Source organism: Bacillus rossius, chromosome 1 (genome assembly GCF_032445375.1).
Source record: "Bacillus rossius redtenbacheri isolate Brsri chromosome 1, Brsri_v3, whole genome shotgun sequence".
NCBI classification, from domain to species: Eukaryota; Metazoa; Arthropoda; class Insecta; order Phasmatodea; family Bacillidae; genus Bacillus; species Bacillus rossius.
This window is the reverse complement of record NC_086330.1, coordinates 292577789-292601477: the sequence shown is the minus strand read 5'-3', so window position 1 is coordinate 292601477 and position 23689 is coordinate 292577789. Positions and strand designations below refer to the sequence as shown.

At 37.9% G+C, this 23689-nt stretch overlaps 1 protein-coding gene across 3 annotated transcripts; it reads right to left on the bottom strand.

Annotated features, from left to right (window-relative positions):
- Positions 1–5306: 5306 nt before the first annotated feature.
- On the bottom strand, positions 5307–15111 carry LOC134527744 (uncharacterized). 3 transcript variants are annotated; one of them, XM_063360672.1, is made up of 5 exons: positions 14707–15111; positions 14451–14591; positions 13051–13149; positions 11232–11388; positions 5307–8989 (listed from the first exon to the last, which is right to left on the bottom strand). In XM_063360672.1, the coding sequence occupies exons 1-5, from the start codon at positions 14811–14813 to the stop codon at positions 8183–8185; spliced, it is 1311 nt and encodes a 436-aa protein (XP_063216742.1). In that variant the 5' UTR covers positions 14814–15111; the 3' UTR covers positions 5307–8182. The 3 variants fall into 3 exon arrangements, with proteins under 3 accessions (XP_063216742.1, XP_063216741.1, XP_063216740.1); XM_063360671.1 differs by having other exon boundaries at positions 11232–11357; positions 14707–15101; XM_063360670.1 differs by having other exon boundaries at positions 14451–15101.
- Between the last annotated feature and the right edge of the window lie 8578 nt (positions 15112–23689).

Sequence of the window (23689 nt, the reverse complement as noted above, 5' to 3'; positions counted from 1 at the left end):
CTTGCAATCTTAACTCTCGCCACAAATCTACAATACTACGGATCGTCATACTAAGTCCACTGAAACAAGGAGGCTTTTTAGCTCTCGCACCAACTGCGACCCAAGTATCCACAAACTCAGCTGAATCTAAGAGAAACTCTTCAACCTCTGGATAATGGTTGCTCAGTGCACAAGAGAAGGGGTTTCTGCTGTGAAGTGAGTTGCAGTTCAGTGCATCAAATATATTATTAACCCTACCAACAAAAACTGCTGTGTCTACAGCGGTTTCTGAAACCACTTGCTTGGTAGCAACTGCAGTAAGTAGACCAGCTTCCATGGAGTGACTGAAAACTTGCGTCGCGAGTTTCACAGACATTTTTTGAAAATTTTTTGGAGCAATGTGTTTTTCTTGGATTTTTGGCAACGATCTCACTTTAGGAGCATGTTAATCTTTGTTACATTGACTGTCCAGAGCATAAATATCTTCAATATCTCTCCAACTAGCACGACGTTCCTCATCATACTGAATGTCATGTTGCATCAAGTTGTTCTGGGCACTCTTTACTAAATGTGGTACGTCGTATACAATGTGTATTTTTTTGCCGTTTACATTTATGTACCGGTTTCCTTCAGCAACACCAAGTTGTCGAAGGGCTGCTCTGTTATTGGGCCCTTGATCGCACACAATCGCTCTTACAATCAGTCCAGCCTCTTGCAATAGAGTAATATGCTCAATAATTAACTCTTTCAGTACATCACATTTTACGCTACTCGATGTCAGGAAATACGAAATCGGTAGTTTCCATTTATGAAACATGCCCCTTACCATGAACACTAAGGCTTGTTTAGCAAATTTATTTGAGCGTTTACCAGCTCCCATATCCTCAAAGCCTTCTATGATATCGTTTTTTCTGTCATACTGAAGTAATGTCGTAATAACAGTTTCATCGAACATTAAGGTCGCATTCTTTTCTAGGTCATTATCCATTGTAGAAACTTTAGCCTGGAGCTGTTTTAATAACGCCGTATTAGTTCCTGCAGTCATCGGAACACGTGTTAGCCACGTTCTAATTACACCAGGGCTTGGAAGGTGTAAACCTTGCTCACGTAAATGTTTGTACAAAGCAGGCGACTTGTAGAAGCATGAAAGACTGAAGCGTTTCTCATTTTCTGTATATGGAGACCTTTCCCTGTGAGTAAATTGCATGCACATAAAGACAGCGGCAGGTTCGGAAAATATTTCATTTATTTTGGGTATTAGTTCAGCAACTGATAGATTTCTAGATTTGAGCCTGGAAATGATTACACGTTTCTTGGACAAGAGTGATCTTTGTTTCTCTATTTTCCTTTTCAATTTCTGCTTTCTGGGTGTTAATTGGGACCCGCATAGTATTTTGCTCGAGTAATCTTGTGTATTCTCACCTGAATCCAAGTGGGAAGTATGGGAAAATACAAAAACCCCATCACTTCTGACTTTATGCAAAATACCGCAGCGATCGTATTTTGAGTATGTGCGTATTTCTTTTGCAGAGTTTTCCGCCTGTCTTTGTGCTGCCGAGAACTTTTCAGTACTATCCTGTTCTGTATTCAAACTGGTTAACGGAACAGACACAGGCAGAACATATCGTGGTATAGCTGTAGGCAAAGTGCACACTGAAGAGGAAATATTCGCAGACTGTATGGACTTTGACACACAAACTACCGAAGGTATGCACGCTGGAACAGTAGTTACAGATACTGAACCAGTCACTACAGAATTCTCCAACACTGTGAATGTTGTTGAAGTAAATGCGCAAACTGAGGTTGTGTTCGTCGGCAATGGATGTTCTAATGAGGCCACCACTCTTGTAGGAGGAGAGGCAGCACATGTAGCTGGAACAATGGCCGACAAGTTACACATCGTGGATTTTGTCTGTGCAATTACTGGAGACGAGTTAACTGCCGTATTTACTGCAGGGGCGAACGGAAATGCTGTCAATGGCGGGCTGTTCGTGGTGATTGTAACCTCTTTTGGAGTTACTATTGTGTGTGAAATATGTGAGTTACAATTGGAGAGGCACGATGATTGTGATAAAGGAAATGCGATATTCGTAGCTGAAACATTTTCATTGCAGATGTTTTCAGTAGGTACGGCAAATGAGGTGAGTCGATGTTTAGTTTCATTCATGAAGGAATTGGCGGTAAAGTGAACTTCACATACAGATCTATTTTTAAGCTGATTAGCAGATAGATCAATTAAGTCCGGCTTTTCACAGCTTATAATCCACACATCCAGAATGTCCTTTCTTGAAACAGGAAACGAATAAAAATGTAAACTTGGGTGAGTTAGCGAAGTATTGGTACAGTTTCTGAAAGTACAGTATCTCGGCATTTTTAAACATTAAAACAGCAAACAGCTTTATTCTTTGTTCACAATATGTTATTCCATATATAGTATATTATTTCGATATATCACTTCAACAATAACAAAGATTTATGGGCACTTAAACTACGCTTCCTTTAGTATAGGCGCACAAAGTGTTTCTTACCTCGAGTCGTAGTACAATGCATTTCTTAACACGTAAAAATTATTAGAGTTACACTTGCGCTCAAATTATTTCTTTAGTCATGTTTAGCTGTCTATCTCACAGAACGTAATTGATCAGAAAAACAATGGCTACTGTCCTGAGAACTGAGCAAAATACGATCTGCAGTTCACCAACACAAAGAAACAAAGAGTCAACCGAGAGATGTTATCTTGAGCCTAACGAGCGAAACATTGCTGCTGATAACGGAGCTTCACAGGCGGGGAACATTACTTCCCGATAGGCCGGTGGTTGGGTAGGGTTTGGGGGGGGGGGGGAAGAGAGAGTCCTCGGATTTCCACAGCGGAGTAGAAAGTTTTTTCCACCTACGCTAGATAGCACTGACGGCGGTTTTCATTTCGCCGGTGGCGCCTCGCAGCGTTGTGTGCATGAACTACGTGCTCCAGGTCCGAGAAAAGCGTTACAGTAAAACCCATATGGTTGTCCCCCCCTGGGCGCGGCTTATCGCAGTGACGTACCTAGCGGACGTTGCTGTGGTGGGAGAGCGAGCTCTTGACTAGTCCCTTCCCCTCCCTCGGGCGGCAGTGTCTCTGTCGCCTTGCTGCTGCATGATAAGCGCGGCAGGCAGCCATATCGCTCCAAGTAACTTGAGTAGCGAACATATGTATGGTGGCTCGGTTTCTCATTGCCTAGCAGCGCGTGGTACGCATCAGTTATTTCTGCCAGACCTTAGAATAGCAGTGCTTAATTGTACACAAAACATAAAATATTCACAGCACGTACACAAGATAAGTTTAATTTCAAAGTTGGCAAGAATGTATTAATTATGTATATTATAATTATAGACACTGAAAAGTGGCGAGAATCTTTCGCGCCAGCGTTTTCTGCAAATACAATGTAACGTCTAGCACCAAGTACGACTGGACGACTGACGGTCAGTGGCGTACAAGAATTAGCAATGGCCCAGTCAAATGTTGACACACCAATAAAGAAAGAATACCATTGAACATGGACATGATATATTGAAGCCTAGCAAACGTTCAACTTTTACCGCAGTAATCAACATAACTAATTAGAAACATAATGTTTTCACAAAAATTCATGACAGTGGTAAATACGTTTTGCTGATATGTATACAAGCAACAGCCTTACAAAATACCAGACATTATCTCTTTCATTTTATCAAAAATATTGCAGGCAATACGTAGCGCACAGCTGCAAACTATTAAATGTTTCACAATAATGTTTTAATTGCTACATAAATTTTACAACAAGTTATTCCAAACTTATGCAGTATCAACACTGTTCAACAGTTTTTAAATTAAATTTTTTGATCTTGTTTGATATTGAAACGATCAGAACTTAATTTTATTTGCAAGATTTTGTTCCCAGTTATATAATTGTTCCAGGTGTGTTTGATATACAGATTGTGTCAGAGTGCCTGATTCTGTTATTTGGTTTTTTAAGATATAATAATTAATGTATTTCCTTATAACCACTGACTGAAAATAAATTTTTTAAACAAAGTATATCACCTAAGACAATCACTGTTTCTATAAAGTTACGATCGCAGGAGCTATAGAAATAGATGTTCTCGGCCTCAGGTAACAAACATGAGTACGGCGAAAGGATGAGAGTGCCAATAAATGGAACGATGTCTTGTATCTGAGAAGAAAAAAAACATTAGTATAGCGCTGTCCGAAGTTGCCGTTTGAGATAGCCAACGCAAGCCCGATCGAGCCCTTTAGAGTGCTCGCGTTTGGGCCTGGTAGATATAGTCTATCCCACGTATGAGTGCACTTTCTTGACAGTTCTTGCGGTATTTTATTTTGTTCTCCTTTTGTAGAAGCAAAAGTTCTACAAGTTTTTCTATGCTGTCAACTAATTTTATTTTCAATTGTCCCTCTAGTAATTTGCAATATGCAGTTTCACGACGATAAAGTATTGGGTTTATGTTCTGAAACAAGATTTACAACCTGTCAAAAAAGTGCACTCGTTCGTGGGATAGGCTGTAGTTACGTATCCGACCGCTCGGCTCAGTGGTGAAAAACTTGTAGAACTTTGTCGGCCTCCGTAGCGCAGTCGACGGCCCACCGGGCTACGGTGCGGGGGCTCCGGGTTCGAATCCCGGGTAAGACATGGGTGTAATTTGTATTGTCTTAATAACAACCTTCAACCAACACTACCATTCCACAATGACTCGGGGTGACTTAAAATTACAACATTAAGGTGGGGGGGGATTTTGTTGGCACACTGGTGACTGTCAAAACTTGCAAGTGTGCCATCCATCTTTAAAGTAAATAAAAAATAAAAATAAAAAAGTGGTTAGCGCGCCTGGCTGCTGAACCCAGGGTCCTGGGTTCGATTCCCGGCCGGGAAGGTGTAATTTACACATCCGTCCCGGGTTAGGACTGGGTGTTGTGATGTCCTTCCCATAGCTGCGGCACCGCCCAGGTTTCACCCATTCCTAAATACCACAGGTCACCTCCTTGAGGGAAACGTAACGAGCGAATGCTCAAGTAAGTGAGAAAAAAAATGTATAGTTTCAGAACTTTGTTCCAGTAATGTCGGTCGATGCTCAAAGTTCCATCAGGGTTCGATTGGGCTCCATCGGTGTACCCACATGGTGTTTTCTGAAATTGTTTGTGTGTTTATCCACCTCGCTGAAAAATTTGCTTGCAAAAAAAGGTTAGCGTAAGGAAAAAAAAGTGGTAAGGCATATAACGACAATCGCATTCTATGACAGATATAGAGATATTATTACAGAAAAATTTCATTTTTTCTTATCACAATCATAGCTGGCATAGATGTTTAATGTAATTAAAACATTTTAAAAAAACACATGTTTATAACAACCTGCATAACAAAATTCTACTATTTACATTATACAAATATGAATAAGCACTTCTATAAACACACATTCAAAAATTATAATTCTAGTCAATAATTCTCAGCATTATTACCCAGTTTTTTTAACAGTTACAAATTCTATGGAATTTATATGCAAAGACCGTAGCGTGCTCCATAGCCTCAACATAGAGAATATGTTTCTTTTATATCAAAATACTAATACATAAAAAGCAACAAACAAACATTTGTTTGCAATGAGAACCAAACAGGCAAAATTATATTTTGGTCTCTCGGCTGTGTGAAAATCGCTCTGTACAGTATCTGTGCTCTCTCCATGCTTTTCGTGTAATGGAGAACTGTCTTGAGGATGAAATGTATATAGATCAGCACAGCCTACAAGAGCATACCATATAAATAATAACACATATGGGAGACAATTTCAAAGAAATAACATTGTGAATCACAGCCCTTATTCACTGGTAAGTACAAATCCATAAGCAGATGTTTAGCAATTTTTTCCAACAAACAAAGTTAGATTATTGCTAATTAATTATAGTAACAAGAATGCATAATAAATAAATGGCGTATGGGGAGGGTACCCGAGGGCAGGGTATCAGACCCAGGAGCAGAGAATTTCTTAGTGTGCTCCCGTAGATATCCGCGAGCCCTGAAGGATGACATGAAGTGATGCTCTACAATTGAGAAGTGACAGAATGCGAAAATGCGGGGGAAACGGGAGTACACCGAGAAAACCCGCCGGCCAACGGCAACGTATACCACGTTTCCCGCATGTGAAAATCCCGGACCGGATCAGCCGAGGATCTAACCCAGATCGCATAGGTGTTAGGCAAATTCTGACCCCTACACCACCGCGGCCCCCTAGTAACAAGAACAAGAAGACTATGAAATGTATGCAAGAAATGTTATAAAAAGACTACTGGCTATTACATATGAATTACAAAATATGGTAATAATTAAAATACATGACAAATTTTTCATAGCATGACCATATGTTCTTATACACACAAATAACAAATGATTTATCCATCAGCTCACTCCTGATCGTTTCAGATAAATCTGAGCATGAAAGGGAAGTACAGGAAACAGGAAACTATAAAATTCATTGCATTATTATGTCTTTTGAGTTCTTCGAGGCAGACACTTTTCCTTTCTTTTTGCATGGAATATGCCTAATATACTCTGGATCTCTGATTTCCATGTTTCTGGTAGAACGAGGGTCTACCAGTTCTGGAACCATGCAGTCAAAATAGAACCTGGTCAACTGTTTCTCCATTTTTTCTTTCCAAAATTGATCATCTTTTTGTACAGTAACAACTTTAATGGGAATATCTTTTGATGTCCAAATGGCGAAAAGAGCAAATTTTCTGTTTGTGATGTGTAGCTGTCCCTGTACTTGATAATAATAGTCATGATTTGTTTTCAAGCGTGTAACTTTGTTTTGGTCGTTGCACATCAGATAACCTAATTTACCATCTGAAACTGCTTTATCTACATCGATACCTGCTGCAGACGACGGGCATTTGATTTCTACAAGGCCATGCTCCCCAATCAAGCCATCTGGAGTTGCTCCAAGGAATGGAAGTTGTTCATCTATGAAAAGGCCACATTGTTGGATTACTAAATTCTCTTGCCTTTCAAGCTGCTCAAGAGCAATCGATTCGTTCTTTTTTCCATATGCAATAGCTGGAACACTTGAAATACTCGATGAGTATATGATGTTTTTAACCAAGGCTTTGCAACTTGTAGTAGCACGTCGGCGACAAATTCGTCCAAATTTGGAAGCTGTCAGCATTTTGCGCCTCCGTTCCAGCCATTCACCACTACCTGCTTGAAGAAGTGTTCCCCTCTCAATTTCTCTGCGTTCTTCAACAGTTTTTTCCAGTGACTTCAGTAGATTTTCTTTTTCTACTTGAAAAAGATCGGGGGTCATATCTGGCCGTTCACAGTTCGGACCATAGTTAGCATCTCCTAAACCTGAGGGGTTTTCAGATTTGCTTCTTTTCATAATGATAGCGCGTTTCACACGCTTTTCTTTGGAACCTGTTTCTTCTCTTTTCCTTGACCGAGACAGCTCCAATTTCTTGACAAACTTGTTTGGGCTGAAACCGTCACACCATGTTTTGTGTAGTACATAATGTGGCTTTTTGGTGTTGTGAGAAACAACTGCAGCGGAGCATCTTCCCTGATAAGATCTCTTTAGCGCATAGTTGATTCTCTTGCCTCCAACAATTTTGGCTATTATCGAGTTGAACTGTTTGACAACATTGCTATCGACATCATGAATTAAGCTCCTTGAATTATATGCTAAATACTTAACAGCTTTCATAATGTGTTCGTACAACTCACTCATTTTCAGTTCAGGCACAATATTTTTCTCACCTTCCTTAGGACCCGAACAAAAATACTGACAACACTTACTATGATCACCAAAGACATGGCTTGGTCCATTCAAAATGTCGGCTTGAAGGAGAGCTATTTTTTCACGGAGTGACATTTCTTCCGACTTACGATGTTTCACAGCTTCGGTCACTGCCCTTCGTAGTTTCAAAATTTTTTGAAGTAATAATTTCCTTTGCGATGAAGAACCAATCCTGTGCTGTTCTGACAAGTTCCTCAGTTTGGTACAATAATTTCGTAGAAGATGATTACGGCACTCTATTTTTTCAACAGTTAGATTTGCATATGGTCGTGCCTCCAATATCTTCTTATAACAGCTACTGTCACCATCAGCAATCATTTTACTGTACTTCACGTTGTAGAGCGCCTCACTCTGTTGAAATCCTTCTAGTATAATATTTGCTTCCATACTAGTGGAGCTTCCCGACCAATTTTTGTAGCAGGCATGCTTGGGAATGTCCTCTCCACTTATACTTTGTGCACATACGTAACAAAACTTGTTCCGTACTGACATGAACAAAGCCTTTCGTGTAGAATCCCACTATTGCTGCTACTCCAGAGGGTGCATTATAATGGGTTCTGTAGGATCTCTTCGACCAACAACCATCAACTGCAACAGTTAAAAGGGGAGTACCATTTTCATCCACATCGCCTCTTTCTACTGCTAGCTCTGCTTCTTCCTTTGCTGCATCCTGCATTTCTTTTATGGCTGCCTTTTCCCAGCCATCGCAAATCTTATCGTGTATTACTGAGTATGTTTTCGAAGACATGCTCGGCATTCCTATGCTAGCACATATTTCTTGCAGATGCGAAAAGCCACCTCCCACACTCATAATTCCAGCAACAGCTCTAGAATTTATGTCCATATGTGATGATGAAGTATCAGGATCTTGAGTCTGAATAGAAAATTTTCCGTTACACATGTTGCATTCTAAAACGATAACAGACCAAAGACCATGACGAATTTCATTTACGCATTTTAAGTTATTCAACGAACACCCAAAAGCAGGATTGTGGTTTCCAAGTTCGGTCATCTTCCTTAAGATAAATGAAATGTCCACTATACGATTTCCTTCGAGTGATTTTTCATTATCATTGTTGACATGTGCTTTGTTGGTAATGATCACTGTGGATACAGGCGTCTCCTTTTCAAGATCTTCTGAACTGCTATGCAAACCCCCGCACTGCTCTACATGGCACGCCGACATACCAGAGCACTGCAAATAACAGAACAAAAAAATATTTAAGAAACGTCCGCACCCCCATTCAAATTACATTTCTCTAAAACATATACATGAATACTCTTGACAAAAGCAAGGTAGAAAAGTAGCAAAATTAGGGGTAAGTTCGGGAAAATTTACGTATACTAGAGCAAAATTATCAAACATGTATAAAATTTTGTTGCTGCATGCTAATACAAATTACCCTTAAAATGTTATTTTTGTTACATAAGGTTTACTTAATTGTTTCATTATTTTAAACCGTACATATCTAAAAAAAACTATTTATGATTGTATCACGCTAATATAATGTAATATAACATATAAGAAAAAAACTGAACGAAATTAAATCTATTGTATTTCATTTTTCTCACTAATGGTACATAAGTATGGAATTTACTTCAGACAAAATACTACTGTTGGCAGTAATAATGGTCAAGTGCATTGTGTGTCGGACTGCTCATACGAGGTATTGTGGTTAGTGCACAACTCCCGCCATGATTATCATTACATTAGCAAGGTAAAAAAATCTATGTTTTTAATCTTATGAAAACTAGTAAACCAACATTAAACTTCTTAATTTTTAATGAAAATAACTGTACATAATTATATCTGTCCCAGAAAAATTTCCGAGGCGACTTTTTTCAGAGTAGATATTTTATTACTGAACGTTCATGTATGTAGACCAAGTCAGTAAGGTGCTTTGTTTTCAACTAAAACATTTATAACGCTTTTCATATAAATAAAGGCTTACAACTACAAAATCTGTTAGAAAGGAAAATTTATAGTTTTATACTCATCAGTTCAGCATTACCCATGACTGCATGCTATTAAAATTTTGAAACGACATAAATCAGAATTTTATAATAAATAAACGTTCTTAAATCTCTGCACGAGACGTTTTCGGAGCTATAAATATTATTTATAATTAAGATATTAGTCTTTTTAAAATTTGAGAAATTTTCAATCTTAGGTATCGTTATAATGAAACTACTGAAATGTATTACGGATCAACATTAAATTAAAAGTACTTATTTCTTCCTGTTTCATCTTGAAAATACGTGTATTTAAAGGATGCTGAGCCCTGCATGCTACATGTTGTTAGAGTTGTTTAAGTTTTGGCACATTTTAACACTGTCTTCATTATTCTAGTAGTGGAAATTTTAATTTGACATGGTTCCGTGGCTTGTTAGCGACTGTGTAAAACATTTACTTTTTATGTCAACCATGACAGAACTTCATATAAATTATTGCTGTCACATTTCAGCACATTTTACTTTTGCATAAGGGTACAAGATAAATGTATTTTCTTTGTACTGTCTGAAAGCTGCAGATACTTAGTTTTTTGACATGAACAATTAAATATGTTATACATATATAATATATTTATAATATATATAATATTATATATTAAGTATGTTATATAAATATGTATATATAAAATACCCATTCTGTGATGCCATGTCACTTACACTGCAGGATACGTCTGGCAGTCACTTGGTCCTATGCTCTAAGCGGCCGATTCGCGAAAACAACAGAAGCAACTTACACACACACATATACATAAATACATAAAGGCCATTCAGAATAATCGTAACATTTTGAAAGGCCTCCTTAAATTCTATTTTTACCCAGCTTGTATCTTTCCGCCACATGTTAACATGAACAATGGCTGGCGATGTAAAATGCATCTGTCGGTAGCGCTCAGCGGACGTGTAACTTTATTACGACATGAACTGACTAAAAGTAAACACTGAGAAATAACTGAAATTCTTTCATAAAGATACGTTTTAAAGTACCTGGAATACAACTACAGTATAACTATTTCATTTGGCTTTATTTCAAGATTACAGTATTTAAATAATACAATAAATAGAATTATTTTGCGTTATTACTTGCCAACCTTTCTAGCAGTTTTGCAAACCATTGTTATTGTCGAGACTCGTGCTCAAGTGACTAGTAATTTTTTTCAAAGGTTCTTCCAAAATGTTACGTTTATTCTGAATTTGCCTGTACATACATATACACTCACACACACACAATAATTGCAACTCAACTCATGGGGGAAAATTTTCACATTCAACTTGCACTTTTAAGTCTGGCACAAGGCTGGAAATTTTTCAAATCCTCAGTCCAATATCGTATTCCACTGCCTCTACTTCACTCGTGAATTCTGTACTAGATCATAATGCAGAATATGTACATTCTTTTCTGTATTAATTAAATGGAGAAAACGTACCTCTTGTGTATTCTGAGGTGCTTCGGAGACACCACATGTTGGGACACTAACTCGGCATTGTAATTCCGCAACATCTTCATGTCTTTCCCAGGATGTGCATCCAGACTCGTGTAGTATCGAAACTGGCTGTAGACAAGTATATGATTTGGAATTCAGGCTGTAAATAAAAATAAAAAATTAAACTAACTGTCCAAAATAAAACATTAGAATATTTGAAAAAGCATACGCTGTTCTGTTAAAAAAGTAATGCATATGAATCATATCGGGAAAATGGAAATATGAAAGTAACTTCTTTCAGTTACCTACGTAATATTAGGTGACTTTACATATATTTAAATTATGTAACGTATCATGCTTGCGTGTTTCACTACAATTTATAAACTAGTTAAAAAATTTAAAGCAATACGTGTAGTTTAATTCAACTGGTGAAAACGTAATGTATGTGTCACATATGAAATCCGCACTATAGCAGTTCTTAAAAGTATATAGGCCTACAGTTTCAATTTATTTTTTCGTATTTAAATTAGGTCTAACCTATCTGCTTTACAACTGTCTGGTTATGGGGGCGACTACAAATTTTATTAATAAAGTTTAACAACAATTATTCTTCATGTTCATAACAAAAGAAAGCCTAAACAAACTAAGTTGGGTATTTGCTACTTGAGTTTCAGTTATATTCACGTAAAAGAAAACATCTTTAATATAAACATTCAGCAATATAATAAGAGTACGTCGAAAAATAAAGGTCTTCTGGAAGACATAGCAAAAGGGAAACCAATAGCTAAAACTTAACAGAGTCATAGTAAACATACTTTTGTACCACCCTGACGTCTGGTTTCTTTTAGATCTTCGTTTGTTGCAGAAATAGTTACAATTAGTTACTACCGACAAATAATGAAGGTTAAATTTCCTCAATTTTCAGGATGCTCTCAACCATTTTTGACTCAATATTTGTCAGTTATTTTTCTTTAAGCATGACAAGTCCCCTGCATATTAGTTCAGAAAACGTTCATGTCAGAATGTTATCCCAGTTTAAATGCATCCTATGTTCTGATTACCGTTGTTAATTCATGTAAATAAAGAAATAAACTTAATCATTTATATTAGCTTGACCTGTATCTATGTAACGGAATCTTTGGACATGATTTTCTCCTACTTCAAAACATCAGATCGCCTCGAACTTTACATATGCCTACTTATTACGGACTGATGACAAGACAATCAGTTAGTAAATTTGTCCCAGTATAATTGCCAGGATCACAAGGATATCAATAAATAAAATAACGGGATACTGGTTAATGACTATCAATTGAACAAAAAAATTAAAAGTAAATTATAGTTAAAAAAAAATCTCAAACACGCTTTATTAGAATACTGAACTAAAAAAATGAAAAATAATTTTCAACACATATATAATAAAACTAGAGTGCTGAACCAAAAAATAAATATTTTACCATTTCGTGTGTGGGGTGCTCTATATTAATAAATTTCATAATAAACAGATATTGGTTAAAGTAAAGTCTCCAAGAAGAAACCATACAAAGCACCCCTCGCTTTTGATACTATTTTTTTTATCACTAGTTTTATTCTAAATGTATTGTATATTTTTGTTTCGTTTTTTAGTTCGTTTTTCTAATAAAGCGTGTTGTTGTAGTTTCTTAAACTATTATTTATTAATGTTAAACTTCATTACATTTCGGAAAACGGAATTTACCTTTACGCGGAAATAAAACTACTATATCTCTTCTAAAGCATTGTGCCGTGTCGATATTAATTTAACGACTAGCAAAATTTTCCTAGGTATTAGGCCTATACATACTTGTCTCGAACTATTGTTTGTGTCACGGGCTTTTCAGAAAGTACTTCCTGCAGATCTACATCTTGACTGTTATGATGATTCTCTTCGTACTGCAAGATTCTGAAAAAAAAAAAGAATTAATAAAACAGTAGAAAGTAGGAAATTACATAATTGTTATGGTTGTAAGCCAGGCTTAGCAAAGCAATTTATAAACCAACAAAGATACAACAATATTAAGTTCCTTTTATTGCTGCTTAGCTACACATGTTCACACAGTTGTGCTTTCCTGTATTACTCATATCAGTCTTCGTCACTGAATTTGTTATTCACAATTTACACAACGCAGAATCCTCATTGTAAAAATTAAAGCTTTTGAGACGTAGGCCTATATCAAATATTGAAGTTTTCAATAACCCAGAAAACTCAAATAGGCGACATTGCAATTCAGAAAAAAATTGTTACTTTCCCAAATATTTTAATGCTAATGCCTACATTCTATCCAATTGGCTTATTTTTTCTTTCAGCCAAGCAGCACTCAAAGGAATAAACAGCAATAAACATGACATGAAATAAAGCCCTACAATGAAGAGCGACGGAATAAGAAGGGTGGGGGAAATGGGAAATCCCCTAGAAAATACGCCGTCCATCGGCAACGTCCGCCATGTTTACCGCATGCGAAACATAAGGACTATGAACGCACTGGGAATCGAACCCGGATCACCTTGGTAGCAGCCGAGTGATCTGACTACTCTGACATCATGTTGTTAAATACCATTCATATTTTTTTTAAACGCGTAAGAATAAACATAGAAAACCTAAGTTCAGTTCGATTGCTACGAGATCTAAACGGCGCTCAATCACGTTATGTCTAGGAACGATATTTCTGGAAACTGAAATAATTTTCGTTCTGTCAGTAATGTTCTGCGTAAACAGTTAAATAAAAAAACTATTTCGATTCAGCCGCGGCGCGAAACTGTAGATACGTATCGTCAAGCGAACGCTCTACCATCTACGCTACTGAAACACATATCAATAGAGTTCAAAAATGTTGTACTAAAGCCAGCGTATTATAAAATTTTAATGAAATCTTTGTTAAATGCAGTTTTCGGCAGGCAAGCGATTTATAACCTGCACTGTTTAAAACAAGGATAAATCACCAACATCGGAGCTCTAAAACCAAAGATCTGGCTACAACTTATCTGAGATTTTCGCTAGCAGTATAAGGTTTAGGAATACAGATAAGGTCTAGGTACGAGCTGAGCCTAAACCTTTATAAACACGTTTAGTAACACCGGCCAAGTGGTGTCGATAAAGTTAGGCGTTCAGTAAAGGTAAATGCTGGTGAAAATGCTATGCAAATTAAATAAACACGTAAGACAGGTAACGTAGTGCATAATTAGTTTAAGAGAATTTTAACTTACTTTGTTCCAGTTATCAAATTGAGAATTCCGCTTTCACTACGACTTGTAGAAGGTGCCGACCATTCCTCGTTTCCCTTATTGATTACTGTCGAAGTATTCTCCTCTGGAATTTTCGAGTGTTCTTGAAGTCTTTTCTTTTTCCTAAGAAATATGTCACAATATTATATATACGTTCAAGACACTTCTTGAAATTACAACTGTATGCATGTGTGACATTTTTGTGTCCAGTAAAAATGTCAGATAAAGATTTGCTTACCTTTCTTGCTGGTATGCGATCGCCGCCGTTGCTTTCCTTTTCTTTCGTCGAGCACTTAACCATAAATGTCCCGACTTGCCAATTCTCTTGTCTCGTTTCTCTTCCATTTTTGTGACGTTTTACCACAACACGTTGTACCGCACGCTAAAGGCAAATAAATTTACAAATCCCGGGAAGGAAATATTAACAGAATAAATCGACCCAACAGCTTCTACTGGCGCTCTGAATGACAACGGCTATATTAAATTACCAGGACGTCAGTTTGGAACCTCGCGCAGATAAGCGCGCGTTATCGTCCAACAACTTCCCCTCCTGCGCCTTCAGGAAGGGCCATCCCCTCTCCGCACGGACTCCTGCGTGGGCTCGGCGTGTTTCAACCGTCGCTCGAGGCAGGCAGCAGGAGCCAGGCTCTAGTCGCGCGAAAATATCCACTTTTCATAAACAATTACACGGAATTCCAATGCTGTGACCATCAACTTTTATGGTATCATTTAGTCAGAAAAATTAGTACTTTAGTCCTAGGGATGTAATAATCAAATATTTATGTTAAGGAAACAAGAAAAGAGGCACCAAATACCTTCTTTTGAACAATTTTTTAAAGTTATTTGACATAGTGGCACATAAAATTCTAATCGATAGATACAGCGAACCAACTTCTTTCTCGTGAGGAAAAAATAAGCAATGCTGTATCTTTAGTAATATAATTTAAAAATGATTGAGAAAAGGTAGGTGTATTCCAAGTTTTGACAAGCAGTACATAAGCCTCTTAAGGCCGGGTCTCATATTTGGGTCACCTACCCTACTCTTCACTGTGGAATGTTATACCCAAACAATTCTTGGAATAGGATGTTTAGAGGTTTAGTGTACATTAGCTATAGAGCATCCCACTCTTAGATTGCAGTGTGGAAGTAAATGGGCGCATTCTCTCTCTCTCTCTAACACACGCCGATTGCCGTTAGCGCTATCCTTGTTTCTTCGTGCGTTGTTGCCAAATATCAAACGAAATTAAAATATTAATTTTTGGACCAAGCTTTTTTTCATATTGTGTAGCATCGAAATACGCATGAGTCAATGATTATTTTGAATACTTAACAATATTTTAAGTGTCCGAAAAAATTTAAAAAAAACATAACTTATTCACTGCGAACTGTTTTGAAGTATTCCGAGATGTTTCACATCAAAAAAAAACCTACATGTGTATTTCATTCAGATTTTTTTTATTAATAAATTAATGCCTTAGGACGCCACCGAAAAAAGGTTAAGACAAAAACTATACAGATTTCACTTAAATAATTTTTTTAATATATTGAAATACATTTTCTCACAAACTGACACATCAAAAAGTTTACCAGCGGAAAACTTTTTTTCTATTAAAGATAGATGGGGGACGAAAGCGTGAAAAATGTTCACAATGAATTGAATTAGTTTTTAAAAGCAGCTCCATCTCAATTGCTTCTACAGTTTCCGTGGAAACAGCTGTTAAAGATGTGTCTTATCAGTACAAGAGCGCGCTGTAATAGAGGTTTCACTCACAAGCTGCAGTTAAAAAACATTCCTTATCGGCACAGCCTAAAGGCGCAGGAAGATTTTGTTGATTATATTGTCACGTCTCACTTTCAGAGGGGGGGTTCAATTCTTCAAAAATGTAGCTCTGAACATAAGAAACTCAAAACATTAACTAGCCATAGAGCATCTCACTGAGGATTGAATCTTAGTAGGTGTATTCTTATACAAGAATAGAAAATCAGGATACTGAGAAAAAAATAAGAGTAACCTAAAAACAATAGAACAATCACATTTATTTATAACAGTTAAATAAAGCTGACAAATAATGAGGCACCTTCCATGTCCGCTACCAGCCTTATAGATATTCCGACAGAAAAACAATAAACCATATATAAGATTTTCTTAGTAGTACTAACACATTAACATAATCGTAATAATTTCCTCCAGGCCACCCAGTGATACCAAGCTTCATTAGCTCTTCCACAACTTCATTTTTAAAATTTATTAAGAACATCCACTACCTTGAAACGGATTTTAGAAATTATTTAGTTTAAGTTTATAACGTCATCATTTACATGAAAAGACAAGGATCGTGATGCAAACAAATTACCGAGTTATACTTGAAAATAAAAAGGGAACGGTAGTGCTCAACGTATTACACGTTAAAACCACTAAGTTTCTAAGAACAAATTATTTATAAGAGCAAATAATACACCAAACGAGAATTTTTAAAGTTAACTACGAAGAAACACTGAAGGCTAAGAGTCCGGCATCACTCAGGCGCCATTTCCGATAGCACTCACCTAACCATTACCAAGTCGCCGCGCGGCCGGGCAGCATGACAGCCTTCCACAGGATTACCGCCCCGCGAAAACATTTTACATCTCTTTTAAGCTATTTTCTTGGCCGCAAAACCCCTACGGGGAAAACATCCTGACGGGAAGTTTTCCTGTGTTTTACAAACACGTAAAGTTATTACAACAAGCCGGCCGCGCGGTCGGCCGCGCCAGGTTGCCCACGTAGTCAGAAAACCGGCCGCTAGATTGCGACACTCGCCTGCGCACGGCGACTGCGCACAATCTGCGCTCTCAGCTGGCCTCAAAAAAAAACGACAAACAAGTCTGCGCCGCGTTTCTCTGGAACTGCAGCAAACAACGTGTCAGCTGGCCTGGCTGAAACGCGGTCACGCCTGCGTTCCCAGACAAAGACGTGCAAGACTCGCACTCTTCCAGCCCCCCCGCAAACCCAAATCCAACAAAGGTGTTACCCCATCTTAGCGTGAGGGAAACCAAGTCCCGAACTAGCGAAAAGAATTTAAAAATTGTATTTTCAACAAATAAACTAATTAAATAAATTAATGATAATTTTGAGCTACGCGACATCACCCCGGGCGGCAGGAGCTTGTGCCCCACAAGCTTACAACAATGCTTGGGGAATATTTAAGTTTGCTTCAAAAAAAAAAAAAACCAATTGTCCCTATCATTTCTATGTGATCCAGTTACAAATTTAAATTAGTGATTACAGTGGTTGTTGTTTAGGTATAAATACCAACTCTAAGTTCTACTAGCACTTATTGACAATTTCCTCTCGGAGGACAAATGTGTTTTACAAAATTTCACATGTTAGCACTGCTTGGGACAGCAAGCAGCCAGGAGGGATACGGCGAAGAGATGCACCAACTCAGGGCAGAGACAGGAACAGCCAGCGGAACTGTGAGCTGCAGAATCACACCCCACTCCAACTTCTGCCTCTCCCAGCCGGTTCATCCCGACGTCGTTCATCCCAACTGCTCGTCATCCACGGTACACGACACCATTCCTACACAAAATACATGAGCAGCATCAGGAGTCATACAATTACAAACAACTAAAAAAAAACTCTCAAACATCAAAATAATAGTGAACAAATCAAACAATTAAATTATCTTACTTAAGTTAATGACGTATTTTCATGTGTTTATCAAGAAGTATTCATGAGATCAACATAGATCAACACAACTAACCAAGGAGGGTCATACCAGGTATCAACACAAAAATAACTTTTAAAGATTCTTAAAACAAGTAACTATTCAAAAACTAAACTCGTAACTCATCTGCAATATTCAACATCTTGAAGAAAAGCCTACCCCCCACATTTCGTAGAGGAAGGATAAGGTAAGGTACCTAATAGGAAAATTTACAACAAAAACTTGACTGTGTCCACGTGTAGGTTGAAAGTTTATAACTACACTGGCCTTGTCTTGCTATACACTTTGTTTTGAACGTCAGGTCAGTAGTTTCAAACGATGGATAATTCTAGTCTTCTCGATAAATTTGTTGTTTGGGGGGCCACACCCTATCGCGATGCGTAATCACTGTCCTTGGACATGGCCACTCCCAAACCGCTGATACTCCTGGTAATCGTGCATCACCACACGATTCGACGATACGGGCACCAGCCCGCAGCAATGGGTAGAAGCAGGTCCTCTTCTCCCAACTGGCCCACGTGGTATCTGGCTGACCCTTAACGACGCGCCTTCTCCCAACTCGAGAAGGGACAAGAGTTCTGGATGGAGCTGCACCACAGCACTCCTTTCGAAATTGCCCTTAACAAGTCCGCCTCAAAAGTCATTCTCTTCGATTGACGAAAACTATCAATGTCACTTCTTGAATAATAAAAACACAAGGGGGGGGGGGGGGTTTATGGTGGAAAATGGGAATACGGAAAGGATCCCACCCACTTTCTCAATGATTAGTCCTGACGTCATAATTCCCCTTATTGAACCTGGTATTCTCCCTCCATCGTTATTTGGTTCTATAAAAATTATTTATGGGCGCATGCCCCTTCACATAAACATTAATCAAATTCTAATTTTTCTAATCGTAGGTAAAGCTTTACATTGAACAAAATTCATTCACTACTGATCATCACAAATGGAAATGGTTACTTTCAATTCCTCCCCAGTTTCACTGGATAACTTAGCTACACAACCATTATCTCTGGCTAGTATGTCTTTTAATTCTACCTTTCCACTGGTAGAAGGAACAGCATTTTCTACTGTAGTCGAGATTTCTACAGACATACTGAGGGGTTTCCGATTTCTCAGATATTTTAATAACAGAACTAAAAACATTCCAACTATTACCAATATAGTAATTACAGTTACACTTATTTCTATGCCAAGGGTAGTAACATTGTCCAAGGCGGATACTCTTGGTAGCGTTCCAATACCTACTAGATATGGATTTTTAATAATAATAAATAATAATACACTACTTACAATGGAAAGCGCAATACTCTGTAAGTTTTTCATTACAAATCTTGGTACGTTTTCTGGTTCTCTTAAATGAATCGGGTCTAAAGGGGTTTCAAACTTTGTCAAAGAAAAATTTAAATGTGGTATTAGAGTTGGCCAATTTTCATCTAAACAATCCATTAAGGATGGAAAAACTGTATGTGTTGACGTAGGATGAGGGAAAATTTTCAATTTACGTAACTTCGTCCAAGCAGCTGGTATTACATGTACCAATTGAAATTTAGATTTTGTTAACGCATCACATGGATACAACTCGTTAATTTTAAGTTCTTGGTTTAAATACAAACGACAATCACACGGTACTTCTATATCTACAGCTCCGAGGATGTCTCCACTTCCTAAAAATAAAGATTCATTGTTATGTTTCATGCATTGCAAGTCTAATTTTCCTGACGGGTTTGTTAGGAAGTACCGCTCTGGTCCAGCCTGGGTGATCATCAGTTGGTTTCCGGAATGGCATCGAAACGCACATGTGGTACTAAGATTTTCAACGGTAATCCCCTGAAAAAGAGCCTTTGGACACAAAGCACTACCTAGGGTATCTCCGGAGAACCTGGGAACAAAACACAATTTATCTTCAAATGGTCTACAATCTAATAAATTTCTACCCTGAATAGTGATTAGATGGTCTCCATCCACTGCCAGAAAATTCGGAGCATGATCCAAATGACAAGTTGAGTTCTTCCACTGAAATGGGACTGCGACGAACTGAAACAATCTCCAATTGGAATTTAGTTTAACAATTGGTACTTTAATTTGAAGGTATAAATTTTCCTTGTGGACTTGACATTTACAAATGGGTAAATTAAAATATTTCTGAACTTCTGATACACTTATGGACAACGCATAACCATCCCTATTAAGAATTTCATTTAGCATATTTAATTTCTCTTTCAATTGAGCTGGTGTAACTACAATGGCAGGTATTTTATTTGACCGGCACTGGTCCAGAATCTCTAGTCTTGTAAATGTATGCGCTTGTTTGGCTAATTGAGAGGCCAACAGTACCTGAAACTGGAATGAATGTCCTATGTCTTGAACCATTCCTGAAAACTTAGTCACCATAGTCTCTCGGAGGTCTTTTAAGTAATCAGACAAATTTGTGAATTTTGATTGTACTCTTTTTAGAATTCCGGTCATTCCCTCGTTTATAACAAAAATAGTGTTGCTCATATTTGCCAGTGCCTCATGAGTGTTTAAAATTTGTGATTCCATCTTGTTTATGTGTTCTGACATTTGTTGTTCATTTAGGAAAAGATTATTCAATTGACTATTGACGGCAATGTCACAACACCAATGAAAAAACTCTCCAATGAAATTTAACCCTCGTCTTTCCCGAACTTGAGACTGAAAATCCAATACGTCATCCCCTGCTGCTTCGTTTACCTTATTAATTAGCATGTCAGTATAAATTAAGCTATGTTTTAATTCTTTGAAAATAACACACCCTTCACTTGAACTATTGGAGGGACAAGAAGTGATTTCTTTGATACTATCCTGAATGTCATCTAATTGCATTGGCCAAGCAACCTTAAAATTTACGGGTACCGATGAAGTGTACAATGTTACCTGAGGTATCGGCTCGAAATGCGCTCCCGCAACCACCCCCACTGCTCCTTCAGGTAGCGGTCGATGTTGTCTGCTGCTTCCCAGCTGCAGGAGCACCAGGACGATGTGTAGCATCCTCATCGTCAGTACGGAAGATGATCACGCCTTAAGACTCTGTAAAAATTCTATACAAAACTAAATATTAGACAGGCTCGATTTTTGTTTACAAGTGTTACAAAACTTTCGAATTATTTTTTTTTTCTCTCTCTCTTTGTTTTATTTAGTTATCCACAACCACAATAAAAAAATCTCTATTACATAACTTATCATAACTTATACACTGTAAAAATTTTTCATTCTCTCTACGTTTGTAACTTCGTAAACATCTCTGCCTCGACTCGTCTTCTTTAACCTGTACAGGTTATTAGACAATTTGTCCACCACAACATAAGGACCGAACCATTTATGCAATAGTTTCTCTGACAAACCCTTTTTTCGAACAGGTGTGTACACCATAACCTCCTGTCCTATCTTATAGGTCACCGCTCGTCGTCTGCGGTCATACCTTTTTTTATCGATACCCTGTTGTCTCTTTAAATTCTCTCTGGACTGTCGCAGGATCTCCTACCAACGAGTACGCAGTCGAAGGCTGTCCTCATCTTCTACAGGCTGACTTAATTGAACATCTGAGGGTAATACAGGTTCTCTACCATACATGAGCACAAATGGGCTAAATTTTAATGTTTCCTGCCTCGCCGTGTTGTATGCCAAAGTGACCAAGGGTACATATTCATCCCAATTACGTTGTGAGGATGCCACATACTGAGATAGCATCATTGCTATTGTTCCATTTAATCTTTCACATAATCCATTTGTGTTTGGCCTGTATCCTGAGGTTTTCAAACTTTGTACATCCATTAACCTAAGTAATTCATTAACGACTTTGGAAGTAAAAACTTTTCCTCTATCTGTCAATATGGAACATGGTACAGAATGGCGACAAATTATGTTTTCTAGTAAAAACTTAGCTACGTCATTGGCGTTACTAGTGGGGGTGGCTTTAGTCTCCGCCCATCGAGTACCGTAATCAATAGCAACAAGAATGTATTTGTTTCCTGACACGGTTTTTGGAAAAGGGCCTAAAATATCGACACCAATACGTTCGAAAGGTTCACAGATAGGTAATGGTTCTAATAACCCTGCTTTCTTTTGAGGAACTCCCTTTTTCCCCTGACATCCCCTACAACTCCTTACATAGGCCTGAATCTCTTTTAGCATATTGGTCCAATAATAACGACGTATAATTTTGTCTGCGGTGCGAACTACTCCTAAGTGACCGCCAAAAGTGGGATTGTCGTGACTTTCCCTCAGAATTTCAGCCTTTAAGCTTTCTGGGACTACTAATAGCTTGTCTCTACCACTTGGGTTAGAGTTATTTTTGTACAAAACACCATTCAGCAAAGAAAAATTTTTCGCTTGTCGGCTTAACTTATTATCGATTCCTGACGGTTGAGTCAACTCAGAAATTAAAGGTCTTAGACTCACATCAGAATATTGCAGCTTAGCTAAATCCACATCATGCATCACAAAAACAGGTAACTCAAGGGATTTTTCTTCGTCAAGGGCTGTCCCTGTGTTGACAGCATTTCTACTCAAACTGTCTACATGTACATGAGTTTTTCCACTACTATAACATACAGTGTACTCATACTCCATCAATTTCAATGCCCACCTGGTTAACCTTCCTGCGCTATGAGCATTAAATTTCAAACGATTCAAATAACATAGGCTATGATGATCGGTTACAATTTTGAATGGCTTCAGGTAAATGTAAGGCCGAAACTGGTCTAAAGCATAAATCAAGGCTAAACATTCAAGGTGAGTTATAGGATATCTAGTCTCAGCTGACGTGAGAGTTCGACTGGCATAGGCAATAGGTTGTAATTTTCCATCAATTCTTTGTAACAATGTGGCTCCTATCCCTAAGGTACTAGCATCTGTATGTATTTCAATGGGCTGGTTTTCCTGGAAGTGAGCTAACACGGGGGAAGAAATCAGCTTTTCTTTCAAAATTTGGAATGCTTGTTCTTGCTTGTCGGTCCAGATAAACTTTTCATTTTTCTTTAGCAATGTCGACAAGGGTTTCGCAATCTGAGAGAAATTTGCTATAAACTTACGATAGAAAGAAGCTAGGCCTAAAAAGCTTCTCACCCCTCGTTGGTCCTTAGGTGTAGGAAATTGTTTCACTGCTACTACTTTATCGGGGTGGGGTCTAATCCCTTCATGGTTAACCAAATGTCCCAACACATCGGTTTCAAAATAACCGAAGGTACATTTTGACGGTTTCAAGGTTAAATTAGCATTTTGCATCCTTTTAAAAACTTGTTCTAATCGGTCAAGATGTTGATTAAACGTACTGCCCACTACTAGAATGTCATCCAAATAGACTAAGCATGAACCCCACTTTAACCCTGCCAAAGTCTTATCCATGTATCTCTGAAAAATTGACGGAGCGGTTTTCAAACCAAAAGGAAGGGTTTCAAAACAAAAAGTACCATCGGTGGTAACAAATGCAGTTTTTTCCTGATCCTGTTCAGCTACTCTCAATTGGTGGTATCCTGAATTCATATCCAA